The 20,154-nt window shown below is 42.1% G+C and overlaps 1 protein-coding gene across 3 annotated transcripts in view; it reads left to right on the top strand.

Annotated features, from left to right (window-relative positions):
* Window positions 1-20,154, top strand: part of ARHGEF18 (Rho/Rac guanine nucleotide exchange factor 18) — an 85,343-nt gene that overhangs the window by 48,299 nt on the left and 16,890 nt on the right. For all 3 annotated transcript variants that reach the window (XM_074939740.1, XM_074939742.1, XM_074939741.1), the window contains 10 exons: window positions 6,264-6,408; window positions 7,442-7,554; window positions 7,760-7,900; window positions 9,211-9,461; window positions 10,255-10,380; window positions 11,781-11,898; window positions 12,339-12,587; window positions 15,630-15,706; window positions 18,130-18,308; window positions 18,844-18,935. In XM_074939740.1, coding sequence (XP_074795841.1) covers window positions 6,264-6,408; window positions 7,442-7,554; window positions 7,760-7,900; window positions 9,211-9,461; window positions 10,255-10,380; window positions 11,781-11,898; window positions 12,339-12,587; window positions 15,630-15,706; window positions 18,130-18,308; window positions 18,844-18,935 — 1,491 coding nt within the window. The remainder of the gene's footprint in view (window positions 1-6,263; window positions 6,409-7,441; window positions 7,555-7,759; window positions 7,901-9,210; window positions 9,462-10,254; window positions 10,381-11,780; window positions 11,899-12,338; window positions 12,588-15,629; window positions 15,707-18,129; window positions 18,309-18,843; window positions 18,936-20,154) is intronic.

Raw genomic sequence — 20,154 nt, 5'->3', positions numbered from 1 at the left:
CCACACCTTAGTCTCATGTCACAGTGATGATGGGAGGCATTCTATGTGAGGCTGTACCTGGGGACTGCAAGGAAGCTTAAATTAATGCAGAGCACTAAGGACTGCTGTTAAGCAGGGTTTCACTCAGAGGACATGTAACTTCTGTAATTTGCACTAGCTGTCTTTTAACTGCCAGGTGGTGTTCAAGGTGTTGGGTTTGACAGATAGTAAACAGCCTTAAGCAGTTTAGCACTTGGCTACCTAGATTGGGCTGCATCACTTCCCCACAGAGACCTCCCTACCAACACTACAAAAAGAAGGATTCTAGGTGGATTCCTCCTGAAGGTCGAGACAGCAGACTGGACTTCTACATAGAGTGCTTCCGCCGACGTGCACGGGCTGAAATTGTGGAAAAGCAGCATCACTTGCCCCACAACTTCAGCCGTGCAGAACACAATGCCATCCACAGCCTCAGAAACAACTGACATCATAATCAAAAAGGCTGACAAAGGAGGTGCTGTTGTCATCATGAATAGGTCGGAATATGAACAAGAGGCTGCTCGGCAGCTCTCCAACACCACTTTCTACAAGCCATTACCCTGTGATCCCACTGAGAGTTACCAAAAGAAACTACAGCATTTGCTCAGGAAACTCCCTGAAAAAGCACAAGATCAAATCCGCACAGACACACCCCTGGAACCCCGACCTAGGATATTCTATCTACTACCCAAGATCCATAAATCTGGAAATCCTGGGCGCCCCATCATCTCAGGCATTGGCACCCTGACAGCAGAATTGTCTGGCTATGTAGACTCCCTCCTCAGGCCGTACGCTACCAACACTCCCAGCTACCTTCGAGACACCACTGACTTCCTGAGGAAACTACAATCCATCGGTGATCTTCCTGATAACACCATCCTGGTCACTATGGATGTAGAAGCCCTCTACACCAACATTCCACACAAAGATGGACTACAAGCCGTCAAGAACACTATCCCTGATAATGTCACGGCTAACCTGGTGGCTGAACTTTGTGACTTTGTCCTTACCCATAACTATTTCACATTTGGGGACAATGTATACCTTCAGATCAGCGGCACTGCTATGGGTACCCGCATGGCCTCACAGTATGCCAACATTTTTATGGCTGACTTAGAACAACGCTTCCTCAGCTCTCGTCCCCTAACGCCCCTACTCTACTTGCGCTATATTGATGACATCTTCATCATCTGGACCCATGGAAAAGAAGCCCTTGAGGAATTCCACCATGATTTCAACAATTTCCATCCCAACATCAACCTCAGCCTGGTCCAGTCCACACAAGAGATCCACTTCCTGGACACTACAGTGCTAATAAGCGATGGTCCCATAAACACCACCTAATACCGGAAACCTACTGACCGCTATGCCTACCTACATGCCTGCAGCTTTCACCCTGACCACACCACACGATCCATTGTCTACAGCCAAGCTCTGCGATACAACCGCATTTGCTCCAACCCCTCAGACAGAGACAAACACCTACAAGATCTCTATCAAGCATTCTTACAACTACAGTATCCACCTGCTGAAGTGAAGAAACAGATTGACAGAGCCAGAAGAGTACTCAGAAGTCACCTACTCCAGGACAGGCCCAACAAAGAAAATAACAGAACGCCACTAGCCATCACCTTCAGCCCCCAACTAAAACCTCTCCAACGCATCCTCAAGGATCTACAACCTATCCTGAAGGACGACCCATCACTCTCACAGATCTTGGGAGACAGGCCAGTCCTTGCTTACAGACAGCCCCTCAACCTGAAGCAAATACTCACCAGCAACCACATACCACACAACAGAACCACTAACCCAGGAACCTATCCTTGCAACAAAGCCCGTTGCCAGCTGTGCCCACATATCTATTCAGGGGACACCATCATAGGGCCTAATAACATCAGCCACGCTATCAGAGGCTCGTTCACCTGCACATCCACCAATATGATATATGCCATCATGTGCCAGCAATGCCCTTCTGCCATGTACATTGGTCAAACTGGACAGTCTCTACGTAAAAGAATAAATGGACACAAATCAGATGTCAAGAATTATAACATTCATAAACCAGTCGGAGAACACTTCAATCTCTCTGGTCACTCGATTACAGACATGAAAGTTGCGATATTACAACAGAAAAACTTCAAAACCAGACTCCAGCGAGAGACTGTTGAATTGGAATTCATTTGCAAATTGGATACAATTAACTTAGGCTTGAATAGAGACTGGGAGTGGCTAAGTCATTATGCAAGGTAACCTATTTCCCCTTGTTCCCCCCCCCCCCCCCCACGTTCTTGTTAAACCCTGGATTTGTGCTGGAAATGGCCCACCTTGATTATCATACACATTGTAAGGAGAGTGATCACTTTAGATAAGCTATTACCAGCAGGAGAGTGGGGTTGGGGGAGAGAGAACTTTTTGTAGTGGTAAACACCCATTTTTTCATGCTTTGTGTGTATAAAAAGATCTTCTACACTTTCCACAGTATGCATCCGATGAAGTGAGCTGTAGCTCACAAAAGCTTATGCTCAAATAAATTGGTTAGCCTCTAAGGTGCCACAAGTACTCCTTTTCTTTTTGCGAATACAGACTAACACGCCTGTTACTCTGAAACCTGACTACTGTGTTTGTGATCAGGCACTCAAGCTAGCACCTCTCTCTACTCCATTTTCAGAAAATAGGGGGTAGAGGCAGTGTTATGGGCAGGATGTCTGACTTTGGAACTCACTCCCTGCCTTGTTGGTCTGCTGGAGTCTAGATTTGTTAGCCTGTCAGGGTTAGTGCAAAGCCCTTGGCTGCCCCAGGCTTTTGATAAGGAATAGTTGTGATTTGATGGTCAAATAAACATGGATGTTCTGTTGTATTTTGGGAGGTGAATACTGTGAATCTGTATGGTCTTGGCTCAGTGGCTTATTTCTGAATTTTATTCTTATTTAAAGGGACACAGTCAAGTTGAAATATACTGTAGTCTGTTACCAAAGGTTAACAGCAATTTCAGAACCTACACTTGCCAGTGTTTGTGCTTTTACCATCACGCTTTGTTAAACTTTAAAATGCTTTTCTGTCCCCGGTTGTTGTGTGAATGACCCATGCAAACTGTGGGGCTGACCGACTTCATATATGGAGCAGGGACAACACAGTCAAAGTGACTATAGACAAAATGCTTCCTATATGCAGTGTAAACAAATTGAGAAAAATAACTGTTATTGTCTTTCAGTGGTAGTGATCTTAGGGGCTACGTATAAAAATAGCAGGTGAAAAAACTCCTTACAAAAGTGTGTGTGTTGGTATTTTTTATGTTGACGGCCCCTTTAGTTCTGGTACGCTATCTGGAGCCGTGGTTGCGTATTTGTTAAAATATATATAGTCTTTGCAATGCTAGCTTCTTTCTTTTTTTGCAATCCTTTGAGTTGATGGCCCTTTCTGAAATTTTGTTTAAACAAGATTTTTTATAGGCTTTAAATTGATGCTATTGAATATTTACTTTAATTGGTAAGGTGAACTGTAATTAAACTGAACTTGCTCCTTTCTCCCCACACTTTTGCATTACTTTCTCTATATATGTGGGCCCCTTGTTTTGACAGATGAAAATCCAATGGCTCAATACTACAAACTCAACATATCTTTGAAACCTAGAATTATTCGAGTGAGATTCTAGTTATATAGTAAAATGATGAGATGCAAAGGCTCGTAATATTAATGCATGCACAGATGACATTCTTTACTAATGAGGTATTGTGCTAGTATGTTGAATCTGGGCAATATCACTATGAGTCGGGATCTAATTACGTTAACCTTTTTCTGTAGAAATCATACAGAGATGGGGATTGGTTGCAGTGATACATTTTAATGCACCCTTCAGAACAGTGGTTCTGAACCAAGGGTCCTGGGGCTGGGGGGCCGTGAGCAGGTTTCAGGAGGGTCCACCAGCCATGGCGGGTGTTAGACTCGCTAGGTCCCAAGGCAGAAAGCCAACGCCCTGCCACACAGGACTGCAGCGCCGGGACCCCAAGCCCCACCACCCAGGGCCAGAGCCGAAGCCTGAGCAGCTTAGCTTCTCAGTGCCCACTGTGGCGTGGGTCCCTGGGCAGTGGTCCTGCTTGCTGCCTTCCAATGCTGGTGGTTGCGGCACAGCTGGGCCGTGAAGTTTTTATAGCACGTTGGGGGAGGGCCTCACAAAGCAAAAGGTTGAGAACCCTACTTCAGAAGCTTGTTCAAAGGTTCTCGCCACTCTCCCCACCCCCAGAATAGAAACCTTACCTTCTAAAGTGCGCAGCATTAAAGACACTGTTACTTAATGGAAGGTCACCACTGTCTTAAATAAGACTTTTGAGAAGATGCAATTCACCTGGAACCTGAATTTCAAACGCACTTGAAACTCTCAGAAGGGAAACTCATTTTGGGGGCTCTCTTGAGTGATTGTTGACATGATCTTATCAAGGCTTAGTTGCAAATTTGTTACTTAAGTGAACAGAAGATCAGTTTGCAGTTGCCATATCGCTGCTTGCAGATGTATGGGTCTCCATCAGTGACATTTAGGACTGCTGAAAATCAGATAAGAACTTCAAACACTGAGTCTCTAGACATAGAAAAATTCTTTAATTCTCGCTTTTTGTTGTGATCACAGCAATAAAATATTGTGTTCCTGATGACAATAAAATGATCTTCCCACAAACTTTAATCAGGCTTTTGATACAAACCAGCTGGCTTTGTAGGCCAACATTTTGCAATAAATGGAACATTTTCTCATGAAAGGCTGGATCCTGCCACCTCATGCACTTAGTCCACTGAAGCCAGTGGATCTCTTCCTGCGATCAAGGGTTTGTAGGATTGGGTCCTAATATTGAAATTGATTTTGTATTTCAAGACTTGTAGCCTCTTCCTCTAAAGAGGCATTCAGTAGCCATTGGCCCTCCTCGCATGGAAGTTAATAAAACAATACACAAGGGGAAATCTCTGGCATTTGTATATTCAGTGGAATAGCAAGTAGAATATGATCCATCTGCTGCTTAGTTGAACACTAATTTATGTAGCCTGGAGTAATAAAGGTTCTAATTTCATTGCAGTGTTTTGATAGCTTCATGAATCAAAAGACTGATTTATACATGTCAACGGAACTGCAACATAGAATTAAAGCCCCATTCTATGCACATATTAGTGATTATATTTAATAATCCCTGGTTTTTAAAAACTTTATCCATATATCAGTCCTTGGCATCATCTTGCTCCCCATTTGCTGGAATTTGTGTTGCTCCCTTCCTCCCTTGAGTTCCCTTCTTGAGCTTTCCACCTCTCCTCCTCTGGCTTTTCTTTCTGGGAGCACCTCTCATTTCAACAGAGCAGTCCTGTGGGTATTACGAGCACTTGGAAGAAAGGGCAGCTGCAGATTTAATCAGTGGTGTGAGGGTTTAAAGATTGTGTCTGGCTGGTTTCTCCACCTGTGACTTTTCTAAAATCATTACGAAAAATAAGATAATATTAATACACTTCATCTCCAGTTCCTTATTTTACATTACAGGCATTAATACTAAGAAATTATATCTATTACAGGCTTCCATGCATTGTATAATAGTGATTATAGGTTTTAAATATCTTTCCAGTTTGCAGTCTGTATAGATTTTAAAAGAATTGAAAAGTTGACTTATTAAAATTCAGTTTAGCTGTGGTGTGTGTATAAATCACTATGTAGCAATAAGCATGTCAGAAAACTGTTTTTTTTTGTGATCTCAGATTTTTCTTGTTTGACATGAAATGTTCTATGCCCTTGTACAATGGGGTGTGAATAATTGTGTGTAGATTATAGTGCTTTACTAAAGAAGATACTTTGCAATTTCCACACTAAATGGACCCAGCAGGGACCAATTTCCTGCACTTCAGACCTGCTGATTTAGCCAATACAGTACGTTAAGTGGCAGCTTTACATTTCTAGAAGGATCACAAGATAGTATAAAAACAGTGCATCTGTGGGGCCACTTTACTGTGCTAAATCTTAGGGCAGCCAGTTGCGAGCATGGGGAATACAAATTCAAAAAGCAGTGGCAGAAACAACACAATGCCAGCTCCTCCTGAGCTGTCTTTTTGTAGCTCGTTTTCAAGAAAATGGAATGAGAATGTCTTTTTGGACAATGAGCTCCTGACATCCAAGATCTTGTCTGCTCTCCAGCCACGTTCAGAGAGGAGGGGTTTGAGAGCATGCAATTTGCAGTGTGCTCCTCACTTTTTGAGCACCAATTCAGTTTTTGCTTCTGTAGCAGCCTCTCTGAAGGAGCAGCCCCGAAGTGCTCTCCTGGGATCGGATGGCACCCCAGTTCTGCCTCGGAATCTCGGTATGACTATCACCCAAAGAAGAAATTCACAGTCTTCATTGAATACTGCTGGTTCTGTTAATAAATTTGGGTAAGTAGACAGCTTCTCTTATAAGCTACTTTGTTTTTCCTACAGTTACGGAACTAAATCCCTTCCAAATTAAGGACATGCACTTACTGCAAGCTGTAGAGAGTATTAGATAAACCCTTAGTGCTGAATTGCATTGAGAAATGCTCTCCAAATAGACAGCTGTTTGTTTCTTTGTGAGGATGCAAAATCTCTGTAGTTCCTTTCTGCTACAGATAAAATACCATGGATTATGGTGAAATTTGGATTGTGGCATTTGAGTACCCTTGCCCAAGCTTTATTGTCCATCTAAGTCCTTTACCTCTAGGTCTCTGGAATCCTAGGAATAGTTTCTTAGCCTGGTTTCAGAGTAACAGCTGTGTTAGTCTGTATTTGCAAAAGAAAAGGAGTACTTGTGGCATCTTGGAGACTAACCAATTTATTTGAGCATAAGCTTTCGTGAGCTACAGCTCACTTCATCGGATGCAAGCTTATGCTCAAATAAATTGGTTAGTCTCTAAGGTGCCACAAGTACTCCTTTTCTTAGCCTGAATTTCTTGGGCCAAGTAGGGTAGTTGACAATGCTGTTTAAATTGAAATAGTCCCCTATTTTAATCAAGGGATATTTCAAATCTATGTATCACATTTTTGTTTGCCATAATTATGTGTCTCGTCTTATTGATGGAGCTTTTAATTTTGACCCTACATAGGGAATATAGTGCCCTGTCCAGTTCATCAACAGAAAATTAGGTGCCTTTTAAGGTGTAGTACCAGAAGTTGTACAAGAGTTGATTGATCAAGAGAAGAGAATAAGAGACTTTTAATTTAAACTGGAAATTTACCCACCGAGTTTCAATGTTTATTACCAAATTGAATTTGACTATTTCATGTCAAAAAGCAAGGATAGCCTGTGTTTGTTATAACTAATTAGCTCCATAATAAAGGAAGAGTGCAAATTAAAATGGTTTGTTATAGATAATTTAGTTATGCTTTTCTCTCAAAAAATTAATATTCTATGTTAAAGTAACACAGTTGTATAATTTTTTTGCCTATTTAGACCAATCACAGGAGAAATGGATGAAGGGGATTCGGGATTTATAAAATTTAAGCAGACATCAGATGATGTTGTCTCACTTGCACCTTCAACAGCAGAATCCATCTTTCTGGAAGGTATGGAACTTCTCTGTCTTTTGAGGATTTCCTGCTGGTTTGTTTTCTTTTCTTTTCTTTTCTTTTAAACAAATTGAGTCTCAGAGAGACTATATTGAAATGTTTTAACTCTTTTTATGTTCATAAAAGTTATTGGAGGATATGTCCAAGTTATAATGTTGTTTAAGGCATAATGTTAGTTAAATGGAATGTGCTTTTGGTCTAGATGCATACTTTTCCTCTCTGAGAAATGAGATAGAAACAGATGCTCATGAGTTTGAGGCTGAATCTTGGAGTCTCACAGTGGAACAGCCTTATGCAAAGGAGCAAAAGAGAGAAGTTATGAAAAGGCAAGATGTCATTTATGGTAAGAACAATTTATTTCTGTCATTTACATAGTGCTTCTATTTTAAAATGTCTCCTATTGCTATTTTGAGTAGTATAATAGGATTCAGTGATTTCACTGCCTCCCTGTTTTCTTTTGTGCTTAGAAGACAGGATTGTGTGAAGATTTCCCCTCTTCTACCCCTGGACATGCTGTGTACTTGGGTTCTGATTTGTTATATTGTCAAACAACTTGTGGTTTTCAGATTGCTAATGTAAGCTGTAAATTCCACCTATAAAACAAGGCGATATCCTTAGCCACCATCTCGCTGTTCTTAAGGATCCCGTGGTTCCTTTTGCAAGAGTAGGCTTGTCAGCCCTGTTGTCCTGGCCAAATTGCAACCTATAATGCTAAAACTCCCTCTAGGGTTTTAATTGGATTATAAGGAGTCTACATTTCTCCTTCTAGAAACCCTTTCAGGAAGTGTTTCCGGTTCAGAATGCTAGCTCGATTCCAGCCCAGAGATGAATAAAATTATTTTTTTATCCTGAAGTTCTTTACAAATTGCGTGAATAGGGATTATTATTGCTGTCGACATTGATTACTGTTTCTGCGCTGCATACTTCAAAATGTTTACAGCTGCTTTGTAATGTAGACTGCAGTTTTAGACAGACTAGAGAATTTAGCTGTCAGATTTGCACCCTCCTCAGAGTTGTGTTGCATACCCAGCTTTGAGCTGATCTGAGGAAAGTCTTTAGCACTGCCATGCTGGTATACTGTTGCTATAGTCCTTGGCACGTATTGGTGATATTATTTTATTACTGTCTGGGAGAAATCCAAAAGCATCATAAATGAGTTTTCCATAGGCACAGGCTGGCTTTCGTAGCTGTGAGAGTATCTCATGTCCCATGTTTCTGTTCTAATGAGATGTTTAGATTTCAGTAATTCAGGGTCTCCTAGGCTTTGACTTGAATCATAATAAAAGCTGTCAGTCTTCACCTGACTTCAGTAAAAGTAAGGATTTTTGATGGATACTGAAAAATTTAACTGAAAGCACTCCCTCCGAGGAATGCACAAACTTCACAGCATCCAACACACAACAGTATAAGATCACCTGTCAGTTTATCTTGCCAATAAGAAGTGGTGGGTGTGTTTTATAAATTTAGAATGAAGTAAAATAGCTGAGCTATCGATGCCCATCATTATTTCAGTGGTGCCTTTGCTAGCAACATGCATCAGCACTGTGATAAGAGGCTTGCTGTGGCTGCTGACTTTCACAGCCTGCTCTGCTAGGCGCTTGGCCAGCCGCTGCCTAACATTTCTAAATGACTGCTAACGTTTTTTCTCTCCAGAGCTCATGCAAACTGAAATGCATCATGTCCGAACATTGAAAATCATGCTGAAGGTGTACTCCAAAGCTCTGAGAGAGGAGCTGCAGTTCACGAACACTGGCATCAACAAAATCTTTCCTTGTGTGGATGAATTGTTGGAGCTGCATGGGCAATTCCTGTTTCAATTAAAGGAGCGACGGAAGGCATCCTTGGAGGAAGGCAGTGACCGGAATTACATTATCCAGAACATTGGAGACCTCTTGGTACAACAGGTGTGAACTAAGCTCTAATAACATTAGTTGATGCTATATTTAACTTTTAAGAACTTAACTGTAATATTAAAGTTGGGTTGAGTAAAGTTTGAATGTAGTGGGCCCTTGACAAAACACTGGGTTTAAAGTGCTCCTTCCAATACCACATTTGTCTTTGGCTTCTGGAAATGCAGCTGGTCCCTAATTGTGTGAAATGTTGAACATTTCCTTTGTGTATTTATGCACAACATGGCATGGTACTGGGAGAGGCGTGGTCCTGCTTCTTGTCCACTCCAGAATTAAAGCAGCACACCACTGAAGTCCTTCAGAGTAGCGTCCTCACATGCCCCCTGAACACAGCTTTCCTGCATCAATTGCTGACCCTCTTGGGTTATAAAGACCCTTGCTGTAACTGGCTTTCCCTTTTTTCTGCTACTCTATACGCTCTCCTTGACTTGGAATGATGCAACAGAAACTCTCTTACATCACCACCAATTTGCTGTCCCTCCCGCCCTTTCCAGCTCCAAAAAAGCTCTGAGTTTGAGTCCCAGAAGCTCTTACTCACATTTGTTTTTCTGCCAGGAGTAAATGAATATTTGGGTACATCACAATGTCTGAGCAAGTGGAGTGGCTCAATCTCTCCTACATCTGGTGCAGGAGAAGAAGCTGGAGTAGCAAAGAAATTTGACCCTAAAAGCCAATCAGCACAAAGCCTAATTAAACCCAAGAGTGTTATAGTAGCCAAGCTTTCTGGGAGTAACTGGCTGCATTTTAAACTGGCTAATTTAATGTCCTTCCTCATCTTTCCAATTAGTTTTCAGGTGAAAGTGGAGAGAGAATGAAAGAAAAATATGGTATGTTCTGTTGTGGTCACAGTGAAGCTGTCAGTCACTATAAGGACCTGCTGCAGAGCAACAAGAAGTTCCAAAACTTAATAAAGGTAAAAAACCCAGCCAGTGACCCAGTCTGCCCCATTTCCAAAAAGCAAAATATCTCTGATTTCTTGGGTTTGGTTTTGAATCAAACTTAAAGCTGAAAGGAGTGTTAGCTTGTTACTTGGGTGGGTGGGTCTGTCTGTCTGTTACATGCAAACTGCTCATGAGGCATCTGTAACAAAGCCCACCAAGAGAACTGCAGCTCTAGAACGGTCTGGTGGATAGAGCACTGGACTGGGTCTCAGGAGACCTAGGTTTTATTCCTGTCTCTGCCACTGGCTTGCTATGTGACCTTAGGCAAGTTGCTTCACCTCTCTATGCCTCAGTTTCCTCATCTCTAAAATGGGGATAATCATTCTTTGAGATCTACCATAAAGAGCGCTGTATGAGAACTAGGTGCTGTTGTCATAGTTTTGCACACTATGACATCTCTCCAGAATCAAGAGACTGGCTCCAGGGCATGTCTCACTCTTGTGCACTGGAATGTGCAGTCTAACATAGGTAGAGGAAAATAAGCTGCTATACGTTTAAATGTAGCCAGTTTGTAAGGAGTTAACCTGAATCTTAGATGAACGTTGCATGGTCCAGATGGATGGAATTTTCTAAATCCTACAGTTCAATAATTCTGAGTACTTCCCAGTATTGTTCTAAATTATAGATCCTCTTAGGTGGTGTCTTTTAAAAGGGACAATTCATTACTGTCAAGAATTTAAATGAGTTTAAAAGTGCAGTGCATTTTGTTTTCTGAGAAGAGAGTATCCATGAATCTGTAATCCATTCTGCTGCCAGGATCCCAGAGTACCTGGAATCGGACTGACTGTTGGGGTTCTGATGCTTTCATTCATAAGTGGATCTGTATTTATTAGCATTAAATTCCAGAAACCCTGGTAAAGGAGACACCTGCACACCACTCAGTAGCAAGTGTAATTCAGTTCAGTTATACTGTTGAACCCGATTAGAAGATATTTATAAATATGTTTTAAAAGTGGGCATAATATATATATATAAAAAAAAAAGAAAATCCACTGTTAAATGGGAAATCCAACAATTTGAAGTTGGATTTTGCTCTGCTTTGGTCCAGGTCTGTGTTGCACTAGCTGGAAATAACATTTAAAAATATTTTTCCTGTGATGCAAGTCAAAATAACAACTTTTGGTTTGCTGGGTGCAAGAGTTTGTGGTTGACACTAATGGGGCTGTGGTGCAAGAATAGCCGCTGGGTCGTGTAGTCAGTGAAGATCTTGTTGCACTAAAAAGAAATGTCAAGAGGTAAGGAATGTGTAATTGGGGACGGGGAGGAGACGGAGGGCTATCACAACATGGAGTTTTTGCCACGTAGAGTTGTCTAACCACATGCTCTGTTTTTGTTGTTGTGTTTTTTTCTTGTTTGTTTTTTTGCTCCCTAGAAAATAGGAAACTCTTCTATTGTGAGGAGACTTGGTGTCCAGGAGTGTATCCTCCTAGTCACTCAACGCATTACGAAGTACCCAGTGCTGGTGGAGCGTATTCTTCAGAATACAGAAGGTATATGAGGTGCCCTGTAATACCTGCCCACCCTGCCCTGGCTGTCTTCCTTTGCACCACCCTCCTTCTAAACGTGGAGCATTGTCTGGGACTCCCATTAGGCTCTGCCGCTTCACTCCATTATCTATTGAAGGGTTGTTATTGAGCCACAAAAATCACAGGCTCAGGGGCAGCATTAGATTTAACTCTAAAGACAAGAAATCTTGGTGTTTTAGCCTCTCAGTTTGATCAGAATTTGATGCTTTGGTTTTTTTCGGACTTTATGCTACAAAGAAACACTTTGAGCTGCTAAGCACAGAGCCTGTCACATTAGGAGGTGATTGGGATTTGTTTAGAGGGGGCATTTTGTGTCCTGGAAATCTAAATAACTTTCATTTTATGAATTATTCCCTTAATTTCTGCAGCAAAGTCAGACTAACCAACACTCTGCCTCTTTATAGCTGGCACTAAGGATTATGAAGATCTGTCCCAGGCACTCAGTTTAATTAAGGACATGATCACTCATGTAGATGCCAAGGTAAATGAGTGTGAGAAGAGGCAGCGTCTTAGAGAGATTATGTACAAAATGGAGCTGAAATCATCAGCGAAATTCAAGAATGGGCTGCTCTTCCGGAAGAATGACATGGGGCAGCGGCAGCTCCTGCTGGATGGGACGCTGTGCTGGAAAGCTGCATCAGGGAGGCTCAAAGGTAAATAAAAGGGCTGAAAAGGGGGAAAAACACAACTGGAAAACAAGATTTCCATTTGTTTATTACTGATCAATTGAGTATAAAGTCAGATGAGTATAAAGATAACCTGCTAGTTTCATAGGGTACTGGAAGAAATAGCACTTGTTCTATTCCTGACTTGTCAAGTAAGCAACTCTATAATGGTACACGATAAATTCCTTATGCAGTTTGATGCTTATAATCTGTCCGATCCTCTGCCCAGTTCAAATGGGAGGTCTTTAGATAGATGACAAGGTGTTGAGTCAAACCTTCTTAGACTCCTGTGGAAAAACATTATTTGTGCGAGCTCCAGTTCACACTGAAAAATTGTCATGTCAACCTCATGACATCTTCCTTCCACAAACTGACTGACTGGTCAGAAAATCAATACGGCTTCCATAAGCTCATTGGCTCATCTAATGTAGCCAGAGGTATCTGGTGCCTCTGGATTTCACACAGTTCACACAGATTTTGCTGCTGGGACAGAGGCATGTTCCCTCATGAGCAGATTGGGTTTATATGTTAACCTGTGCCTCAGGAGAACTTTTCATCTTCAAATCTCTTTGCAGATATTTTAATGAGTTCCTTTTGTGTTCCTGCAAAAAGTGCATTCTGTCAGGCTGTGTGTGTGACCATTGCAAATTTAAAGGAATAATGTACATGCCATTGCAATGCTGACGGTAGGAAAGACCTGTTGAACAGTGTTTAGAGTAGTTATGAACAGTTAGCAAGTGTTTCCACTTTTCCCACTTCTCTGAAAACTTTTGCTGCTTTAAATCTAGGCTTTTCTTTGGGATGGAGGTCCATAATCACAGTGCGTTAGAAATAACTACAAGGAGCTGCAAATAAGTGTCTAATCTACATCTGATTTTCTGATATAGACTGTGTCTATCACTAGAGCAATAAGTATGATCAGCCCCCCTATGTATTTGATGTTGCCAACGAATTTGCTTTGGAATCCAGCTGGTTGCAGAATCGGCTCCAGAATCTAAACTTTCCTTATATACAAAGCTTGTTGTGGTAGAAATGACCCTTAAAAACATGACCTGAGTGTAAGCAATGCAGTAACAATGGCTCTGTGGGGTGATCTACTCCATTCCTCTCAATAGGCTTTAAATCTCAACCCCAACTAATTACAGTTAAATGTCAATATTCTTAACTATTTCACTGCTGATCACTTTAATAGAAATCTGCTGATCTCATCCCAGGATCCCAAACTGCCTAACATGCCTTCTTAGGGACAAAAGCCCCAACTAGACAGCCTCTGACATGACCCATGACAGTTAAGTGGTTTTGATTTTAGTCCTAAGTAGATCATAGGATCTGGTACAAGAAGTGAATATAGTTGAACTGCTTGATAATAGTGACCATAATGTAAATAAATTTAACATCCTTGTAGGGGGAAAAATGCCAAAGAAACCCACCATGGCAGCATTTAATTTAAAAACGGGGAACTACACATATATGAGGTTAAACAGAAATTAAATTAAACAGGGACAGTAATAAAGACAAACTGCATGGAGGCTACTTAAAAACCCCATAATAGAGGCTCAAACTAAACATCTTACCCACCCATCCCCTGCCCCCAGTCAAAAAGTAATAGAACAAAAAAATGCCACCATGGCTAAACAGCAGAGTAAAAGAGGCAGTGAGAGGCAAAAAGGCATCCTTTTAAAATTGAAAGTCAGATCCTAGTGAGGACAATAGAAAGGAGCATAAACTCTGGCAAGTTGAGTATAAAAGCACAATAAGGTAGGCCAAGAAAAAATTTGAAGAGTATCTAAGGACACACAAACTATTAGCAAAATTTTTTCAAAGTACATCAGAAGCAGAATGACTGGCAGGCTGTGGGGCCACTGGACAATGGAGATGCTAAGGGAGCACTCAAGGAAGACAATGCTGCTGCAGAGAAGCTAAATGAATCCTTTGCATTGTACCAGTGCAGAGGGTATAGGGAAATCCCCACACCTGGCAATTCTTTTTAGGTGACAGATCTGAGGAACTGTCCCAGCTTGAGATGTCAGTAGAGGAAGTTTTGGAACTAATTGCTCAATTCAACAGTAGTAAGTCACCAGGACCAGATGGTATTCACCCAAGGGTTTTGAAAAAACTCAAATATGAAACTGCAGAACTACTAACTGTGGTATTTAACCTATTGGTTAAATCAGCCTCTGTACCAGATGACAGGTGGATAGCTAATGTGACACCAATTTTTAACCAAGGCTCCAGAGGCAATCCTGGCAATAACAAGCCGGTAAGTCTGATTTCAGTACCAAGCAAATTGGTTGAAACTGTAGTAAAGAACAGAATTATCAGGCACATAGATGAACAGGGGAGGAAGTATTTCTTTGCACAGTCAACATGTGGAACTCGTTGGTAGGTGATGTTGTGAAAGCCAAAAGTATAACTGGATTCAAAAAAGAATTAGATAAATTCATTGCGGATTAGTCAAGATTGTCAGGGACACAACCCATGCTCTTGATATCCCTGACCCTCCAACTGCCAGAAGCTAGGACTAGACAACAGTATCACTTGATAATTGCGCTGTTCTGTTCATTCCTGCTGAAGGATCTGGCACTGGCAACTGTCAGAGACAGGATACTGGGCTAGATGGACCGTTGGTCTGAGCCAGTAGGCCATTCTTATGAGGCCATTCAATACAGGCCAATATAAAATCAATAATACAAGGGCTACTTTACTGCCTATATTCATTTTCGTAAAAGCATCCATTTGTTGTTTGTTTAAAATGAAGCTGCAGAAAATGAGTCCTTGCCACATAATTGAGGTCTGCCTTGATACAGAGTACACAGGGCCTTGATTATAATCCATCCAGGTAGGCTGCATCACAAAGTGGTTCATCACAATGTAGAATGGTACTGAAAGGCTTCTGGTACCAAAACATTCTCTGTAAATCATCTGCACTGTTTGACATTTACACTGTAGTGTTAGCTCAAGTGGTTTCTTGTTTGCATCAAGTTTTTTGGCTTTAAAACCATTTCATTTTTCTCCTGTTGCCTTGAGTAGATATTCTGGCTGTCCTGTTAACTGACGTACTTTTGCTGTTGCAAGAAAAGGACCAAAAATATACTTTTGCATCTGTGGTATGTATCTTTCTGCTTCATTAAAATATTCACTCATAATATTCATGAATGTTGGTAGCAGTATTCATATTAAATGTGTATATTATGGTAGTGATCAAGCTCCCCAATTGAGATCAAGGCCTCATTATGCTGAGGGGCTGCACAAACATGCCTGACTGGCCTATGGAATTCAGACTCATATGCCAGCTGATATGGAGACTCTGTCTCTGTTGGTTGGGAATCTGTCACCACTGGAAGTTCATGTGTCATTGTACATAATAGAAACGTAAGAGTCATGAGAGTGGAGTTTGTTCTAAACTAAACTAATGCCCCCTCGTGAGCTGCAGAGGCACCCACATAGAAGAATCGAAAAGAGAAAATATCTGAAAGAAAAATATGATTAGAAAAAAAACCAGGTATCTTAGGGTCACGTAAGCTAAACCTGGTTCAGCCCCAGAACTTTTCTCTTAGTACGGAACTCCTAACCCAAGCAAACTCTCTAACTTCCTGTGGCATTGAGCACTGTTCTGTGTTCTTTTCACTGCTCCCCCTATTACTGGGTTGTGTATGCTGGCAGCATATGAGGAAGTGTGCTAGAACCCTGCTTTGAAAGGCCCCTATAAACAGCCTTTTAGAGAAGGGGGACTCTGCTGCTCAACTCCCCTTCAGTGTGTTAATTTGAGGCTTGATGAAGGAAAAAAAATCCTGCCATGTCATCTGGGGAAATGGTAAACTGTGACTAGGGTAGCCTCCGACCTGCTGGCGACTGAGATTTTCTTATGTAAACGTAATGAGCACTAACCCATATGTAATTACTGCAGCAATTTGGAGCACTTGTGGATTCGCTTGTTTTTCAGGGCCTTTCCTAGTTCTTAGGACAGACGTGTACATTTGGAACTGACCAAAGTTCAGTTGTGACTGTAACAGGATTTACTAATTACAATTTTGAAAGGGGTTTTTTGTTTTAAATTATTTACTTCGTCCTGATATTTTCAACATATCAAGACTGGGACTGAATTTCCCTGGCAAACTGTATCACTTGACTTCCATGGGATTTAAGCAAGTACTTAAAATTTTAAGCCTATACCTATGATTTCTGGGTAGGGGTATTTCCTGTCTGTAAAGTTGCTGCACCTGGGCTTTTACAGCCTATTCATCCATTCATGACAACACACACACACTGTTCGGCTTCTATAGCACTGGAGTAGAGTGGGATATTTGCTTCTGATCCGTTTCCCAAAACGTACTCATTCAGGTTGAATGTTAAACCCAAATGTAATACCTGCAAAACTACAGCTGGCGCACTTGGATAGTTGTCATTGGGAATGTTTGAGTTTGCTCCTCTGCCCCTCTGTGTGGCTTGCAGCCTTTTTGTCCTATGTTACTGTATTTGCAATTCTACTTCACTAGCTCAACTCCTGCTACAGAAGAACCTAGATATCATGTGTTAGAATGCTAAAGAGCATCCAGCCTCTTGTCACCATCCCAAATCGCTAATCCCTAGTGGAGGGTGCCTTGCCTGGTGGAATACTGTCTGTCCATAGTCATGGATTGATCTGTTCTTGGCACCTTTATATTTATGGGATCTGTTTAAAATGAGCTAAATATTAATCTCTCCTAGATAAACTAAGAGGAGGGAGGGGAGTGAATAGATCTACCCGGCTCTCCTGCATTGTCCTAGTGACCCCAGCACACAGCTTGCAGGGGAGCCCGAGGACAGCTGGCAAAACTTTGTTTTCTTGATGTCACAGTTTCAGGAATCCCCTCTGCTTCCCCCCAAGATTTATGCGGTGGAAATGGAGCATGTTCAGCAGCCTGCAAAATAACTCCTTTCTCACCCTGTGATGGGTTATCTAAGTGTTGTACATTGGCTGAAATACAAAGTGTAGCTAGGGACACTGGTTACAAATATAACCCTTTTAGAAACCATTTATCATGGAGAGTTGCTGTTAATCTGTTATATAAGAAGGGTTTTACCCTTTGGACCTGGTTTCAGTTTCCTAGACCTGAAGGTGACTCTATATCCCTGTCCTATGAGCTAACCTGCCAATTTGGCACCAGCATTGCTTCCTGCTGCTCTCCTTTCATTTTTATATTCGTGTATCATTAGGTCTAGTGGTGGTATTTTTTTCCCTGTTCTGTTTTTATTACTGCCAAAAGAAGCAAAGTCCAAACTAGTTCATGCTGCCCTCCCTCACGGGGAACTCTGAAGAGCCAAAATTCACAACTCACAAGTCTCACGTTTTTAGAATGTAAGTCCTTGAGACTCATCTGTTATGTGCGATGCACGGGTGCTATATAAAAGGGCCCCAGCAATAAAACTGCACCATTGCAGTTTTGTCTTCATTGGTCACAGACAGACAAGAAACCCTAATCCTAAAGGTGTTGTGTGATCTAGTGCTTCAGCAAAACTTAACACATCAACTTATATTTTTGTTCTGCAGGACTCTAAGCCACCAGTTATTTCATTGCAAAAGCTAATTGTAAGAGAGGTAGCTAATGAGGAGAAAGCAATGTTCTTAATTAGTGCCTCATTAAAAGGACCAGAGATGTATGAAATTCACACCAGCTCCAAAGAAGAGAGAAATTCTTGGATGGCGCAAATTCGCAGAGCTGTGGAAAGGTAAATTATGACTGAAAGTTGGAGGGTTTGATTTCCTGATCATGTGTTTGATTTCTCAGCACAGCTGAAAGTTCTGCTTGTGGGGTAAAGATACATTTGACTAACCTGGTCCCTCAGGCTCCATTTCACATCCTTGCTAAGATGTATACTAGTCATGTCAGTGCGCCTTCTCTCAGGAGACCAGATAGATTTGACTATCTTTTGGTTTTGGTTTTTGCTGTTGTATTTCATGCTCTTCGTAAGAGTGGAGCATGTTGCTTTGCACATGCTTACCTGAAGGAGACAGATCACAGCAGATGAGAGAAGATTAGGGGTTTTATTTGTCAGTAACTTGACCTGGTCAGAAGATTCAGCCTCCCTAGGAAGCATGTTTGCCCACTACCTGACATAATAGTAGCGTTCTGGATGCGAGATACAAACAGACTGCAGGATAAAGCACCTCCCAAGCAAGGATGCAGGATCTGGGCCAAGGCTTTCAGTAGGTTATCTATGCATAGATCAAATCAATCTCCTCCTGCCTTGCCTCATTTTATAGCTGCCCTGATGAAGAGGAAGGAACATTCAGTGAGCCTGAAGAAGAAAGGAGACTGGCTGAAGCACGAGTTGCTAAATTAAAAGAATTTCAAGGTAATGGTTTATGCAAGCATCCAGTGAACAGCTTCTCAGTATCACTAACTCTTCGTGACCCTCTTATTCTTGGTGGACACTTAATGACTAAGAATGTGATCCCATAACACATCTAAAAAACCCTTCTCGCTTTTTGTTGAGATGTGAGAAAAACGATAAGGGGTGTGGAACAGCTTCCCTATGAGGAGAGATTAAAAAGACTGGGACTGTTCAGCTTGGAAAAGAGACAACGAAGTGTGGGGGATGGGACAGAGGTCTATAAAATCATGACTGGTGTGGAGAAAGTGCACAAGGACGTGTTGTTTGCTCCTTCCCATAACACAAGAACCGGTAGTCGCCCCATGAAATTAATAGGCAGCAGGTTTAAACTAACATAAGGAAGCAGAGGGGCTGACTTTCTGCGTGCTCCAGGGCTGGAGCACGCACGGGGAAAAATTAGTGGGTGCCCTGCACTCACTGGCAGCCAAGCTCCTGCCCTCCCTTGCTGCCTCTTCCCCCCCCCCCCCCCAAGCGCTTCCCACTGTTTGGTGGTGCTTAGGACTTTCCGGGACGGAGGGGGAGCGGGGACGTGGCGCACTCAGGGGAGGAGGTGGAGAAGAGGCAGGGCAGGGACGAGGACTTGGGGGAAGGGGGTGGGAAAAGACGGGATGGGGCGGGGACTTTGGGGAAGGGGTGGAATGGGGGTAGGGTGAGGGCGGTGCAGGGGCGGGAAGAGGCAAGGCCAGGGGCGGCGGGGGGTGGGGTTTGAGCGCCCACCAGGCAGAGGGGAAGTCGGTGCCTATGTAAGGAAGTACTTCTTCATACAACACACCTGTGGAACTCATTGCCTTGGGGGTGTTGTGAAGGCCAAAAGTACAACTGGGTTCAAAAAAGAATTAAATTCATGGAGGATAGGTCCATCTTGGCAAATAGCCAAGATGGTCAGGGGTGCAAACCCATTCTCTGAGAGTCCCTAAACTTCTGACTGCCAGAAGCTGGGACTGGACAAAGATGGCTCACTCACCAGTTGCCCTGTTCTGTTCATTTTCTCTGAAGCATTTGGCACTGGCAACTGTCAGAGATAGGATATTGAGCTTGATGGACCATTGGTGTGACCCAGTATGGCCATTTTTATCTGCTTCCTTTTCTGCCATTTGGCTCTTTCTGGCTATTTATGATAGTAAGAGCTTCAAACAGAAGAAATACAAAATAAATCAATATGATCTTCTGAAATTAGCAT

This window comes from Natator depressus, chromosome 25 (assembly GCF_965152275.1).
Source record: "Natator depressus isolate rNatDep1 chromosome 25, rNatDep2.hap1, whole genome shotgun sequence".
NCBI classification, from domain to species: domain Eukaryota; kingdom Metazoa; phylum Chordata; order Testudines; family Cheloniidae; genus Natator; species Natator depressus.
The sequence above is the reverse complement of the archived record's forward strand: the minus strand, read 5'-3'. Positions and strand labels throughout refer to the sequence as shown.